This window comes from Rhamphochromis longiceps, linkage group LG23 (genome assembly GCF_057381845.1).
Source record: "Rhamphochromis longiceps isolate RC_006_pf linkage group LG23, R_longiceps_female_GT1.1, whole genome shotgun sequence".
NCBI lineage: Eukaryota > Metazoa > Chordata > Actinopteri > Cichliformes > Cichlidae > Rhamphochromis > Rhamphochromis longiceps.
This window is the reverse complement of record NC_140578.1, coordinates 25,014,089-25,030,376: the sequence shown is the minus strand read 5'-3', so window position 1 is coordinate 25,030,376 and position 16,288 is coordinate 25,014,089. Positions and strand designations below refer to the sequence as shown.

General features: G+C 38.9%; 2 protein-coding genes across 2 annotated transcripts in view; one reads left to right on the top strand and one right to left on the bottom strand.

Moving 5' to 3' along the window:
• The window catches only part of tmem198ab (transmembrane protein 198ab), a 39,753-nt gene extending 32,339 nt beyond the window's left edge, over positions 1–7,414 (top strand). Inside the window, exons 3-5 of the mRNA XM_085398245.1 lie at positions 7–588; positions 3,726–3,928; positions 4,836–7,414. Of these exons, the coding sequence (XP_085254371.1) occupies positions 7–588; positions 3,726–3,928; positions 4,836–4,988 (938 nt within the window). The 3' untranslated portion in view covers positions 4,989–7,414. The remainder of the gene's footprint in view (positions 1–6; positions 589–3,725; positions 3,929–4,835) is intronic.
• A 1,724-nt stretch (positions 7,415–9,138) lies between these two features.
• LOC146642036 (uncharacterized) lies at positions 9,139–15,608 on the bottom strand. The gene is made up of 8 exons (XM_085399156.1): positions 15,274–15,608; positions 14,668–14,728; positions 14,057–14,152; positions 13,409–13,534; positions 13,129–13,283; positions 12,699–12,733; positions 11,577–11,611; positions 9,139–9,822 (listed from the first exon to the last, which is right to left on the bottom strand). The coding sequence occupies exons 1-8, from the start codon at positions 15,474–15,476 to the stop codon at positions 9,808–9,810; spliced, it is 726 nt and encodes a 241-aa protein (XP_085255282.1). The 5' UTR covers positions 15,477–15,608; the 3' UTR covers positions 9,139–9,807.
• Between the last annotated feature and the right edge of the window lie 680 nt (positions 15,609–16,288).

The following is a 16,288-nucleotide window of genomic DNA, read 5'->3' as shown; positions in this document are numbered from 1 at the left end:
TTTCAGGATATCGCTGCTTCAAGGCGGTTATGTTCCTTACGGGCCTGATGTTCGGCTCCGTCGTTATCTTTATGCTCTGCTACAAGGAGCGCGTGCTGGACACCCAGCTGAGCGTGGAGGCCTCAGTGGGCATTGGCCTGGGCATCGGGACGCTCTGCGGCCTGGTCACCATGCTGGTTCGGAGCGTGGGCCTCTTCATGGTGGGCCTGCTGCTTGGCCTGCTGGTGGCCGTGGCTACCCTGATCGGCATGGAGGAGCTTTCTGACAGCCCGCCGCGCTCTGTCTGGGTGCCCCTGGGCGTGCTGCTTGGCCTGGGCATGCTGTTTGCTGTGCTCACCCTGCAGTGGCAACGTCTGTTTACAACGCTGTCTACAGCGGTGTTCGGGGCAGCCGTCATCACGGTGGCTTTGGACTACTTCGTGGAGCTCTTTGCCCTTGTGCTGTACATGTATGAACGGATTAAAGCAGAGTCTGGAAAGCCTGTGTGCTGGATGACATGGGTGGTCCTCGGAGTGTGGCCTGCCCTCACCCTGCTGGGTGTCGTGGTCCAGTGGAAGGTGACCGCTGAAGGATACTCCCATACCAAGGGTGAGGAAAGCTGGTTCCAGTGTATATTTGTGGTGCTTGGCTCTGGTTTGCTGCTGACTGTAGCAGTTCACCATTTTTCTTCCTAGAAGACATACCTGTAGGAATGAGTCTAAAGGAGAGCAGGGGGTTCATTCCAGTATATTTATTTAAAAGATTTATATACTAATTATTTAGCACATATAGATTTATAAAGCAAAATATAAATCTTACCTTTAAATTATGATATAATCTTATAGATTATGGTGGCAATAAATACAATAATGTATCTTTTGTTGTGGGTTTGCAATGTATATTATACATTTTATATATATATATATATATATATTAGGGGTGCAACGATACACAAAATTCACGGTTCGGTTCGGTTTGATACTTTGGTGTCACGGTTCGATATTTTTTCGATACAAAAAAAATGTTCATGCCTTTTTAATTTGTCATTTATTAAAATTATAAATATATATTTTAACTCAAAAGTACAGTTTTTAAATTTAACCCTAACTGAAATGCTTTTACACACGCACTCACATAAGCTCAGCGATTCTCTGCGCGATCAACCTCTCATATGTTTAAGCTTGCTGCGGGAGATTTCACTTGTCATGTTTGCATAGTAAGCTAACGATTAATAAGACGATGTCAGAGGAATTGGTGCACAAATTATCATCACTCACAGATCAGTGCTGTCGCTCTCTATACACAGTTCGCATGATTGCAAAGTGAAAGCAAAAAAACAAGCGCAAATTCAAACGCGATTTCAATATGTCACATATTGACAGTGGCTCACCGATGCCAATGACATAATTACCCAGCTACATTTCTGAAAGAATGCAAAAGCATTGACATATATTTTTCCTTCCTACAATAGCCCGACGGGCAGGGAAGAGATAGATTTTGGTAGCCCGACTGAAAAAATCGCTAGCTCCGGGACGTCGGGCTAGCGATATTGCAAGCCCTGTATCTGATTGAGGAATCACTCATCTTTGGAAAAGAGAGTTTATTACAGAGAAATGGCTCTTTCCAAAATAAAAGCTATACTATCCGCTTCTTCTGGGCTATATTCTCAGCAGCATAAGGAGAATCATGTGCTAACAGCTGTCTAAATGACTCGGCTAAAGTTAGTAGCATGCTTGTTGTTTTTGTCTTTGCACTAGGATGATGTCGGCGTAAATGTGCAGTCATATTCGTTGTGTTCCCACTAGTGCTTTCAGGTTAATCTCGTTGAAATGACCTTAACGCCACAACACAGCAAATCTCCGTTAACGAGCTACCGCCGATCGCCCCGTGCATGGGGCTAGACGGCCAACACGTTAACGAGCTAACTGCGCTAACACACTAGTTCCCACCCATGTAATTGAGCATTGCACGGCACATCCAACATACTGTTTTACTTTAGTCCATGACTCGCTTACCTTCAGGGTCATACGTCACATGAAAACCAAAATAATTCCAAACGCCAGATCTGAATGAGGGTGGGGGCGGTGCCCTGCGCTCTTCCTTCTGACGATGCTGTCTGTGTTGAGCGCTCAGTGGATCTGCGCTCGACAGTGCAGCCTAGGCGGAGTAGTCGAACGCAGATTCACTGAGCGCTCAACACAGACAGCATCGTCAGAAGGAAAGTTGATAAAATAAATTGCAAATGTTGTATTGTTCGATACATATGCGTACCGAACCGAAAGTACTGTATCGAACGGTTCAATATCGATACGAATATCGTTGCACCCCTAATATATATATATATATACACACAGGATTATAAGGGGCACTGTCGATTTTCAGAAAAATCAAAGGATTGATTTTAAGTGTGCCGTATTTTTTTCCAAACAACACGGTAATAACGACGGCCTGCTAGCATGCTCTAACAAAAATAGTGCTTTGTTGTGTATCTGACGGATGAAAGCTAAACCAGTTCCACACCACTGAAGTTGCAGCATTTTTACAAACCAGTTCTGGTTCATCCGTTTCATTCAACGATCCACTTTCGCTCTTCTCATTCGCTGCCATGCTTTTTCCGCCATGTGTGTATGAAAACAAAGGCACTGTGCATGCGCGTTTTACCCATATTCTATCGCCATATTTCATTTTCTTGTCGTTGCCCAACATTATACCGGTATTACGGTGAACGGTATGATATGGCCCAGCCCTACCACCCATCTTGAGGAGTTTGCCCCCTCACATATACTAATGTGCTACAAACAGGACTTTAATATCACCAACCATTCCCATGTTATTACGGTGTATTCATATAAATGGCCCACCCTGTACATTAGATAAAGCTAACTCTAAAATGTGAGAATTATCTCACACCAAAACAAATGATTTAATGTTCATTTATTACATCTGAAGTCTAAACTAAATGTGTTTGGGACATGTAAAATATAGAATTTAATTAGCTAAACCAACAATAAGTTATTTCGAGGTCCATGACAGCTATGCCAGAGTTTGGGATTTCCCCACCTGTCAAATTTTACTTTAACCCTGGCCAAGTATTACTGACCAATCAAGTTTAAGCAGGCTTTGCTTGTTTGCTTGTAAAAACTCTCTTATTAAGAGGGAAAAAGGAAAACGCATGCTGAAATTTAAACATCAATGATCTGAGGATGGTTACACTTTTTCTTAGCTTTTTAAAATTGATAAACCAAGACAGGTGAACACAACAGGAAGTCTTAACCTGGATATCCGCTGGTTACACACAAAATATTAGAGCAGCTCTGGAGCTTTTCTGCAGTGATTTGGTTCTAAATGCAGCATTTACAAATACAATAAAAGCCTGATTTTTGTTGCTCTTTAATGGAACTCCTGTATCAGCTTGTAATGTCCTGACTAGACTTCAGCAGTTTTCAGCAGAAGTATATGTTATATTCACTTCTGACAAAATGCATTAATTTAAAAAAAATTATTTGAGGGTTGAATATTTTTAAGTTGTTGTACATCTAAGTGAGAATCTCTTCAAAACTCAAATCTGATCTGATCTGAGTTCCTCAAGAGCACCCGTAAAGGTCCCCTAAGTTTTTAATAAGATGAACCTAATTTTCACATAGAAAAGTATATAGAATATAGATAGATATCAACATTGCCTCTGTTTTTAGCTTTGAAAAACAAAAAATCATCTTTCCTTATTAGCCTCCCTTTGTTCTCCTCAGTAATCATCAGCCGCCAGCAGCGGAGGATGCAGGTGATGCGCATTCGCCAGCGGGATGACCGCTACCGCAACAAGAAGAAGAAGAAGCAGCAACATGGCTCCTCTTCACACCATCAACACCAATCCAAACAACTGCACACGGAGCCCGCCTACCGCCGCAAACCCAACCCTATCCGCCGCTACGATACCGACGTCCTCTCTCCTGTGAGGACCAGTAATCATACTGTTGAATGAAAATTTTTGGCCTTGAAACAAATAGCACAGTTATTTAAAGGAAATAGTCTGTCACTGAATTCTAGAAAAAAATAGAAATCAGTGTGAAACCTTATATAACTATACTCAAGGTCATTATACAATAATAAGATGTAGACAAGACTGTCCTAATTCATATATACTAAATGCTTATCAATATCCTAAAAACAAGACTGATCAAGTACCATTGTCAGATATCTACCATTTAATTAAGTTACTTTATAGCTAGCTGGCGAACTGTCCCCTTGTGAGCTGTCACTGAAAAACGTAAACATCAGTTGTATATATTTTTTTTGTTGGTCCATTACATGATTTACTGATGGCTAAAATTTATTCTGTTTTAAAATATACACAAGTGTCATGTATTACCTAGTGAACCAATATAGCAAGCTAGCAAACTAGAATTTCCACTCGGCTCACCCTTTGCTGAAAAGAAAGTCTCTTTGAATTCTGAGGCTTTACATATCATGATAATAATAATCTGATCCAGTATCTGAACAAACCAAAAGATTTCTGTATTATGTCCGTTAGACAGACTAAAGTGAAGATTTTTGGCCATAATGCACAGCACCATCAGTGCAAACAACTCATACCAATAGTGAAGCAGGGAGATGATTTTGATTGTTTTTCAGCCAAGGACCCTGAAACCAGGCATTGTGTAGAATAAATAGGTAACAGTAGGTTATGTGACCACAGTCAAACATTGTTTTAACCAGATGATCAAATTTCCAACACATTTCAATAGCTTAGAGACAACCAATTGGGCAAGTAGTGATTTTGAAGTTATCCTGCCATTTGCTAAGACTGGCAATAAAAAGAAGGAACCAGACTAACTTTATAAACTTTTTGTTCTTTCTAGAGCTACATCCAGAGTTTTAGAGATCGGCAGGTACAGGCACAGCCCTTTCCAGGCCGGCTAGTCGGGGGCTCCCATGCCGTAGTGGAGATGGGCTATGACTGTGGATCCACAACGCCACTCACTGGAGCAGCAGGACCTTCGCTACGGGTCTAACCACTCCAGAACCTCCCAGATGCCTGAACATACCACTTACCCAGAGAGATGTACGTCTCTATAATCACACCTGTGCTAGAACAAACCATTACACACCTAAGAGGATGGAAAAAATATGTAGGGCTGGATTTACCTGAAATGCAAACACATTTGACTGTTTCCCTAAATAAATTTTGGATTATAAACCTCTTGCTGGAGCCACCAGTGTGGTGCCGAGGTTAGCTGACCTCTTTTCATCGTCCAAACGCACAAATGCATGCATGTACTTAACATCACAAAAACCGCAGCTACAATTTTAAAGATTGATGTGGAAGCCCAAAACAACCTGCTGGACTCATCCCCAACCTGTCTGCCACCATCTCAACTCAAACCAGGGATTGGAGCTTCAGTGCAAACCCTCCTCAGGTTCTAACAAAAATAATGAAGATTCGTTGTTAATAGTTTCTACCACTGATGTTACAGAAGCAAGTGGAAGTCGAATTAAAGGTCCAGTCAACATTGTCTTTAAGGGGAGGTAATGACCCTTCACAGCAAACTGAGATACTCTATTTGCTCTCTGTGCCATCCGGACTACATACATCCTCTTTGAAATGAGGAAAGATTTCGTAACTGTCACATTTAAAGAGGGGAAAACCCTTTGCCACCCTTGGTGCTGGACGACACACTACTTCAAGCGGCCAACTGCTCTGAAGGCCAGGGAATCTGTTTAAACGGGTGCCTTGCCCCTCCTTGGACTGTAAAGTTTAGCATCAGGAGAGCGGTTACTGGCAGATATCCCACCAGTGGCTTCTTCTTGCATTAAAAGTGGAAAAAAAAAAATTCAGTGAGGGGTGGTAGCCAGGGAGCTACAAAAAGCAGGGTTAAAAGACTTTTTAGAGGTGAGCTTGTTGTTTTCACAGATGTGTGGATAAATGTGGTTTTATTTACACTGGCACCTCAGAAGATCTGATTTTGCGGATTCTCAGTGCTGGAAAATATAAATCTTGCTCATTTTGTGTCCTGAACTTATTCTCTAAGAGATCAGTTTCACGTGTAAAACAGATTTCTTTTTCACTCTACCATTTACCTTTGTGTAGAACTTGGCAGAGGATGGTCAATGACAGAATAGCTGAATTTTTTTGTTTGTTATGCCATAAAAGTGAACATAAATGAAATTTCATTTGTTAGACAACTCATTTACCATAATTGAAACAGGATCAAGAAAACTAATGTTATCAGATAAAATAATCATTTATTTTCATTTAATAGCTGTATGATAATGGAGGTAACATAACTGAAGAGTGGCAGAAATTAATGCCAATGTTACATTTTTAGTTTCTTAAATATGAATAATTTAAAAAGAATTTGTTTATTCCAGTTCTCACATAGCTGTAGTCATTATTTACTGATACAATAGTGTTAAGAAAGTAAAAGCTCGATTACAAATAACGACACTAATAAAAACATGGCGGGAATTATCATTGATGTTAGCATGATAGGCTAACTAATGTCAACTTTTTAAGTAAAAACTAGTTAGCCTGCTTTACTATGGAAGGAAATTAGCCTAGCTTGCTAGCATTGACTTTTTGATTCAAATAACAGTTTATCTGCCCTGTAACCAACTTTTGAAAAGAGAGCAGATAAAGATTTAATAAGTAAATTTGAGGGTTTTTTGTTTTCTAATGTTCCTTTAACATTTACATAATATTTCAGGGTTATTATAGCTGTTTGTTTGTTTTTTTTTATTTAACCTAATTTAACCTGAGCTGATTGAGAGATTGTGTTTCAGGTATTGGTTATTTTCCAGTATAATAAATTAAAAGGTTTTCTCAGTGATGGTTTAGGTATCTGTCAAACGAAATCTCAGAAATGTGCCTGTTTGCACCGTAGACAGACCCAGCTGAGGTGCTAGTGTAAACAAAGCTCACAGGTCTGAGTGACAAAATGGACTAATGGCCATAGAAACTTGTATTTAGAGCAACTCTTTCCATCATGTGGATTGACCTTCTTTATTTGGGAAAACATAACATTTTTGTCACCAGTGAAAATGTGAATACTTTGTTATTGTTGCCGCCTTTTTAAAGGAAAAGCAGACACGTGAGTGCGGAGGGGGGGTGTTTCTATTTCTCACCTGACATGCATGATCTCACCCCTCCGTCCACCCAATCCTGTGTGGCACTGAACACCCTGCACCCTTTCATGTACATCGATGTGAAATTTGTACATAAAAAAAACACAACACTTACTACCTTTTTTGGGTGGAAGTGGGATTTTTTTCCCCTTTTTTTTACCATTTGATTGTTATATTTAAACACTTTCTTTTCTTAAAAGTCACATTTAGTGGTTTCTTTCGAGTGGGATGTATTTATTTGTTTTATTTAATTATTTTCTGTAAGGAGAGTGCAATCATCACTGTAGGCCAGTAACTCCATGCTTTTATTAAACTGAATTATGACTATGATCATTAAAGCATGTGTTCCAATGGGCCTGTGTACAATAAAATGTAAAATGATTGGTCTTTTAAAGCAATGCCATGTAGGCATGAAACATAGTCTATTGTTGGCTCCCTCATTTCTTTCTTTCTGCCCTTTTCCTTAACATCTCTCATATCGCTCTTCTGATCTTTAACTTCATCTCCAGACACCTTTTATTCTTCTCCTCCTCCTCATCTGTACATTTTAGTGCCGATACGCATACACATACAATTTAGCTCATCCTTTATATACTATACTATTTGCACTATTACTGTGGTAAATGCTTATGGAAAATGGTGTGTTCGACCTTTTAAATTTAAATTGAGGAGAAAGATCTGTTTCTCTACGCTGACCAAGAGGGCGAACATCTGTTGTAAGGAGCTTCCTGTAATCAGAGGTTGTGGATCAAACTATTGTCTTTGTCATCAACCTCCATCATGCAATCCTCCTCTGTTTTTGTCATATTAACATGTGTAAAGGTGGCCTATAATTGGTGCCTCAGGAATGTCTTTTGGCCGCTATACAACTGTATTAATGTACGTACATCTGAACACTTAGGGGGCATCCAGAAGGAAGTGGTTTGTCAACTTGTCAACTAGGGACTATAACAGCTACCTTGGTTGGAATAACTGCTGGTGACACAAAATAACCAGGTCCTGACTCACCAATAAGAAAAATAGATACAGTTGATCGACATATGACTGGGTGGCAAATACGTTAAAGGGTTACCTAGGCAACTGGAGCCTAAGATATGAGTGAATTGCTCACTGTGTGGATGCTCCTTTACAGACTGTTGAGCAGCCTGAACGGGCACACTCAGTACATCTGTGATCAGGGTCGTGAACTTTCCTTTGGTTTCAGAGCTGGTGGTTTGCTATGGGCAGAATTTTGTGCCATAGTTTGCTTTTAGCAGAAACATGTCTGATCTTTCCTTTTGTTAATGTTTATTTAAGAGAATTTCACCCAATCTCTGAGGGTCTTTTTCTTTTTGTACGAGAAACTCGCCGTTTGCCATGGAAAAATATGTATTTTGTGTATGGTTGCGGCAAGTTTCACTGCTACTTGGTAAGCAGGTAAGTATTTGGGTACAAGTGGGTGACTTCCACACAAATTCTGGGCAGCTGTAGAAATCTGCTAGCCATCAAAGCAGTGCTAGGAATGTTTTTGGTGCATAGTAATTTTGTGACCAATTTCATCTTGTGCCAGTTGCTGTGAAATCAGTTGCTAAAGCCAGTCACCTGGTCAGTGACCACTTGCTAGGAAAATTCCAACTGGTATTCCAAGACCATTTGGTAATTTGTTGGGGCAAGTTCCTGGCAGTTAGTTAGTAGTATAAAATGGTAACAGACCAGCACTTCTGATTGCACTGAAGTCCTCCTGATTGCTTGGATTGCTAGCAGGTTGCCAGGCGTTTGTGTGGAAGACTGTAACCTGTCTGCAAACACTTCAGGTTTCACTACAGAGTGAAAACTACAGAGCGAGTGTCTGCAGACAAGTCACAATGATCCATGCAAACGAGAGCTGACCGCAGCAGTCTGCTAGTAATCAAAGCAATTACATGGAATTGTTGGTGTAGCATTTTCTTCATGACCAGTTTAGCCCAATTCCAGCCAGCAACTATCAGCAACCACTTGTCAACCAGTCAGGGAATACAACATTTTCCAGTGTGAATGCTCATGGAGATTTAGGCGAACAAATTATTTGAAACATTTTATTTTAATTGGAAAAAACACCAATTTAATCTTCATATAAGCTTTTAATCCAACAACCAAACAAATGTGTGTGCTCATACATACATAGGTGAGTCTGCGTGTGAGATTGTATGTCTCTGTATGTCTGACATTGAATCAGAAGTGGATGCTACATTTCTGTCATTTGATTCTCGAAGGACCTTTGCATGCTGATACTTTACATGAGGTTATCATGAAGTCCTCTCCGAGCTCTTGACACACACACGCACATATACGCTATCATTCACATTAACAATAAACAGCTATTGCTTTTCCACACACAGCACATATGTCTGACCCTTAACTGACCCCTGACCCCCTAACTGCTGCTCAGATCAAATTTTGGGGTCATCACTGTCACTCTCATCGACTTCTTCACTGACAGAGTGACCCAAACTGTCCTATCCCATAAAATGTTCTTCTATCAATCAATTAAAAGTTAACACAAGTTCATGTTAGTGCATGGTTGGCCTACTGAAAAAATCCCACCACTCAATGATCAAATAAGTTTAGAAGCACAGCTTTACAATTATACCACCAAGAAAAGACAGATTAGTGTTTTGTTTTGTTTTTTAAATTATTCTTCTTCTCTCCTGCCAGTTGTCATATTTTCTGCTGTTATATTGATGACTGGATTTACTCTGATTCGTCCTGTAGGAGAAAAACATTAGAAAGATTACACCGACTATATCAGATTTTTATCAGATGGCTTCTCTGTCTGAATGCTTGTTAGCTATCTGAAAGCGAGTAAAGGCTCTGCCCTAAACACATAGAAACTACAACAGCACTGACAGAAAGATTAAAGTAGTTTTTATATTTATCCAGAAAAAAATAGAAATTTTATCTTGTAACAAAACTTTAAAGCTGCTGGTGTAGCGTGTTCCCAATGGTCGCTACGTGTGGATCACAAGGCATCACAGAGGCGAGTGAAGTTGTAATTTTAAAGGCTGACAACTGAGGTCAGAGGTCAAACTACCATCTACCTCTAAAGGTGACTGAAATCAGGTAAAGGGCTGGGGGCATTCTGCCACTTATTTTGGCAACATTTTCAAAAATAAGAAAAAAGGGCTGCTTCTGAAAGAAATTTGCTGTTTCATTTTGCCACTGGGGGCCATCAAAAATCACTAAAAAAAAAGTGGTCCAAGCTTAAACTTAAAGACTTCAATTTCTGAGCCTTTAAAAAAATGAGTGAATTGTGAGAAACACTGAAGTGACTAAAACTGAATCATCATTAATATCAAAATATTTTGAACAGGTTGAGATAATCTTGAAAATTGTCACACAGATGATAAATATGGGCCAATGGGGTGGAAGGATCGATCGGCTGTATCTGGTCATGCATACACAATTTTTGCCATTTGCTCATAATTTTTATTTTCAAATCCAGCTCCACAGACTAGCTTTACCTAATTCACGGATCAAAATAATCCTTTTTTATCTTGTTTGGGAACTTTTGCTGCCCATCAGTTCATACTCTGTTTGATACTATAGTCACAATAAAATAAAATAAAAACAGTGGCTATAGAGCAAAATTATTGTTAGCATGTGCAATGAACTTGTAATCTTGTGGGCTTTGAATTGGTTGCTTTAAAGATGGGGAGCAGGTGTGCAACCACTCACTGTCGGTTAGATCAACTAACATAAAAGGGCAGTAAGACTGAGTCAGTCTGTAATTTGACCAGGTTAAGGTAATAATTACCTACAATCTGTTTTTGTCTGCAAACACAGATGTTCACATTAACTATTTAGATTTAGAGTCAATTCACAATATCACAGATTTCAAACAGAAACACAGAAAATAATGTTAATAGTTGCTGTTGGACAGTGATTTAACTGCAAAATGACAAAGTTGCTCGCTCTGCAGCCTTGCTTTTATGTAGGAATATAACCCGTATACAACCAGCTGAGTTGAGTCCTCTTTTGTGTTCATCAGTGTGGACTGATTCAGACTGATATCAGCATGTTGCAGTCTTGTCTGAGAGTGCAGTCAGAGGCTGGCTGCAGGTTTTTGGAGACAGGTTGCCTGGTTGCTATAACTACTTGCAATCAGTAGCTGAATGCAAAAAGCACTTTTCAACATAATCACCAGACAACTACTTATTTTTCATAGTCTGGTGTCACTGAGCCATGAAAAAAGCTGCTTTAATTCTTCCTCTTCTTATAATTCACTTTGAAACGAAGACCTAAGAACTGTACCATTTGTTTGATGATGAATTTCTTTTCCTACATTTTCTAAAACAAAACGACCTGTCAGGATTCTTAAGAAAGAAAATTTCAAAACATAAACAACACACACACACACACACACACACACACACACACACACACACACACACACACACACACACGCACGAAACTTCACAAAGAAATAAAAACATGAATAGATAAAATTAATAGTATTTTACCCCATTGTCACTGGAACCACTGTCCGGATTTGAGTCTGCAATGGAATCGGAGTGTTTAACTTTGCATGCACCCTAGCACCATCTAGTGGTAGCTGCAAACAGTACTTGTGAGCCAGTTGTAAACAGGGTGAATACAGGATGGAGGGTGGAGGTGAATACAAGATGGAACGTCATTTCTGCTCAACAATGCAACAGTCCTTTCAATCACTGCTATAAACACCACAGCTTCCTTCATGTTCTTGTTATTTTCAGTTACATCAGTAGTTCCCAAACTTTGTTTTCAGAATCAGAAAGTCTTTATTTATCCCCAAGGGCCAACTAACATACAACAGAGCACCATGACGTTGAAGATACGGACAGGGCATAAACAGGCAGTAAGAGTGAGATAATAAATACACTGAATATACAGTATATACACAGTTTTAAAATTAAAGTCACTGAAAGGTGAGTAAATAACTGTAAGCGAGTAAAGTGCCAGCAGTATAAAAAGAGTGTAGAGTAGTTTATGTTTATGGGTGTGGGAAATGGTCTTATTGGCTGGAGTTAACGAGCTAGCCCCTCTTTGTTTTAAAAGAACCACCCCCCCCCCAACCAAACTCCATTGCAGTTTATTTCACACTTCAAACCTTTTGTATTACAGGTTGCAATGAAATAAACTACTACCTCTTCACAGAGGAGCACTTTTGCAAATATGTGATGTCTTGATAAATTAAGCAGATACTTGAAGTTTATACAGCTACATTTTCGTCTGATGTGATGGCAATTAGATATGTATGTTAATGATTGGCGGATTCCCATGATGTATTGACTATTCTTCTTCAGTCACCTTTCTCACTCACTATGCGTTAATAGACCTCTCTGCACTGAATCATACTTGTTATTAAGCAGACAGTACAGAGTTTGAGAGTTTCACAATTATCTGATCGTATGCTCAGTCAGCCCTTCTTAATGTTTTATTTTGGTATGTTTATGCTTATCTCCAGATGGACTTGATTTTTGATGGACAAAAATCTATATTTAAACAGTAAGTTATGTGTATTTGACTCAGTGTGAATACAGTGTGATTTCACACAAATTGAGGTTTGTATGCTGGTTAAAGAGTCTTCACACCTTTGTTCTTACCTTCATCTGAATCCACATTTTTCCCTGTATTAATCCTGTGAAGACAAAAAGAAAAACGTTGAAAAATAATTTAATAAATAATATAATAATGTGATGGTAAAATGGTAAATGGCCTGTATTTGTATAGCGCTTTTCTAGTCCCTAAGGACCCCAAAGCGCTTTACACATCCAGTCATCCACCCATTCACACACACATTCACACACTGGTGATGGCAAGCTACATTGTAGCCACAGCTCTATCTATCCATAGATATAAAATCTTTAACCAGAATGATTGGATTTCATCCAGGTAAATGATTAAAAGCAACAACTTTAATGGTAGGTACTCCAGCCATGATTACAGCACTTGAATTTAACAACAATTATAAGATGAAGCAATGTAGCAGATAATAAAATCTGTCAACTTATTGAATACAATTGAAAACATCACCTTTCTTTCATTTTTTCCAGCAACTTTGCGTAATGTTCAATATCAGCCTCCAGGTCCGTGCTGTTGTTGAGTCTTTGCTCATATCCTTTTAGGTTGTTCATCAGTTTCGTCATATTCTCTTTCATTCTCCCAAACTCTGACTCTATATTCTGCATCTGTTTTATCATGCCAGGTTCAAAGGTTAATGTTTTTATTTATATAAAAAACAGTTCAATTCAGGCTCTTGGGTAGCAGAATTTATCTTTACCACAGCAGTTAATAATGATAACATATCTCCAACCTTTGACTGGTGTTTTTCAAGACTGATCCTCTTAACACGCTCCCTGATCTTTTCCAGTGTTTCCATCAGGTCTGAATTGTTATTATCGGTCTCAGTCTGGTTCTGACTCTGCAGCTCATTGATCTTCTACAGGAGAAGAGGAGACAGGTGAAGATAAACAGAGGCTTAGAGTTAGGATTTATCTATATGAGCTGTTGTCTGTACACATCACATTAATTGATTAACCTCTGTTAACATTGTTAACAGCTGGTAACAACTAAATGCATCAGAACCATTACTGAAACCATACTTAGAACAAATTTTAATCACTGTGTCAGGTTCTTTAAAATGATATTTCTAAGTGCGCTAAATTACAAAAATACATAAATTTGCCATCTTAATATCCAGCCTTAGAGTAGAATAAACCCTCTCATGGTTCTCTTTGGCAGCTCTTGATGAAGGCTAGAACAAATCTACCTACAATTCATAGATGTGATGGGTTTAATACACTTAATAATAGCTAATGTTCTGTTCTGTCCTAGTAAGCCATGGGAGTGAACCAGCACAGTGCTGTAACTGAGAACTTCAGTCTTTTATCTGTGAAGAGATTGTATAAAAACACACATCATCCTGAATATAGCATAAAAAATAAGAAGAAGAGGAGTGAACCTCTTCATAGATCTCCTTCAAGAACTGAATCTCCTGCTCCAGCAGTCCAGTGCGTTTCTTCTGAAACTCACAGTCCAGCTCAGCTTTAACCTTCTCCTGCAAAATTAAAAGCATTTATTTTAATGAAATATCATTACATCATGCAGTCTAACATTATAATAGTTTAAAAAAAGCATACATATTTTAAACAACTCTCCATTTTGCTACTCCAATTCCTGTAAAACTGTGGTGTCAAGAATATGACCCAGGGACCAAATTACAGGCCAAACAAATGAAGTCCATAGGATGGCTTTGAAAAATGTGGCATTAAATTACAAACAAAGAGGGTATGAATTTTGAGCTTTGTCCTGTTTTTTGGCTGTTTACAGCCTTTTTGCTGACAAAGACATCACCCATAGTTTGCCATACAACACCAAAGTAATTAAAGGATTAAACAGAACCAAAGATCAGCTTTATATTATTTATCAATTTTTTTTCTTTTTCAGTTTTAGTATTCCATCAAACAACAGAAAACTATAGATGAACCAATTAATATTTAAAAAAAATGTTTGAGTGGGTCCATCCCTGCTAATAACAATAAAAAGATAAAATTATTGGAGATTACAAATTACCTTTATAATCCTATCTAACTGGTCTTCTGCAATTTCTCTTCTTTTTTTCTCAGCTTCCAACCTGGACGCCAGTAAGATACACAGATGAGTTTTAGACAGAAAACCTTTGATGAGCAACTGGTTTCATTCAAGCCAGTGTACTCTTAGTGCTGGTTCTGGATAAATGGGAAGGGTTGCATAAGGAAGGGCACTGGCACAAAATATTTGTGAAATCAAACAGCAAGAATGTGATTTTTGTATTGAACTGCTGATCTGGCCTCCAGTGTGCCAACAGAGTGCCAGTGGAAACTATTCTGCTCTTGGCCAAAGACAAAAGAAGAGGAGAGGTGGAAGGCATGTTAGGAGAGAGAGATATATCACGAGACAGAACTCAGGAAATAATTTGCGGTTTTAGTTATTTAAGTCAAAAACAGTTCTACATTTACTATTTTACATGTGAGTGTTAAGTAAGAATAGGCCTATACTAGTTAATCTCCAGCAAGATGTTGACTGTTTATGGATCCAAAACAGGTTTTGAATTTATCAGTGAAAAAATAACAGTATACATAATAATAATCACATTATCAATATAAAGACTCACAAATGCCCCCTTTTGCCCCTTCCCACCTCAATGTTAAGGTTTTCTGCTCCCTGATTATTTCCTCGTTGTCTTCTTCATGCGCCATGCTCAACAGCTCCTTCATCTTCTCCTCAACTATGCCATGGATGGACTCATTGTGCTCCTGATAATTCACCTGATTATTGACCTTCTTGATGTAGGTGGCAAAGAGGCTATTCAGTAACTGCAGCTCTTTCTTCTCCATCGCCATGTTTGCAGAAGAGCACTCAGTGACTTTGTGGGAAGCAAAGCCTGGGCAGTAAGAGGATGCAGTGTGTGCTGAAGAACTCTAGGAGGAAATGCTGGAGCTCGCAGAAAGCCTGGTGAGAGCTGCAACTGAAGCAGAACCTGCTTGTCGATCTATTTGTAGGTACCTCCCCCTTCGCTTTTTACCCCCTCCTCCCTGAGAAATGTCCTTCCTGATCCTCCCTCTCTCTTTCTTCCTCCTTTAGCTTATCATTTTAAATTCTTTAACATTTTTTCTTTGTGTCATCTTTTTACATCACCTTTCAATTCTCTCTTCCTCTTCTAGTATTTTCTTCAACTTCCCTTTTCACCCTATTTCTACCCCTTCCTTTTTCTCCCTCTGTTACACTCCCCCATTCTCCAGTTATTGTGCTCTTTTTCTTAACTACCTAAGAGGGTTAATTTTCTTGCAACTACTATTTTTTTGGATTATAGTTGGATACTGGAGGAAAACAAGACAAATTGTGGACCAAATAAGGCAAAACAACAATAAGCGTGTTCACAAGAAGTGCACAGAGACACTACTCACACAGGTACACCATTAGTTGTAACTAACAACAAGCATTGTAGCCTTTCGTGATATGTGCTTCAAAATATAAGTCCATCAATGCAAACATTTATTGTCAATTGATAAAAACACAAAAAATATATTTTTGGTGATTTTGGGTAGTTGGTTCCACATTGAAAATAAAATAAAAGTGAACTGCATGTATAAAATTTATGCTAAAGGGAGGGAAGGAAGGGTATGCAAGAGTCAGTAAGCAGTGACTTGGGAGT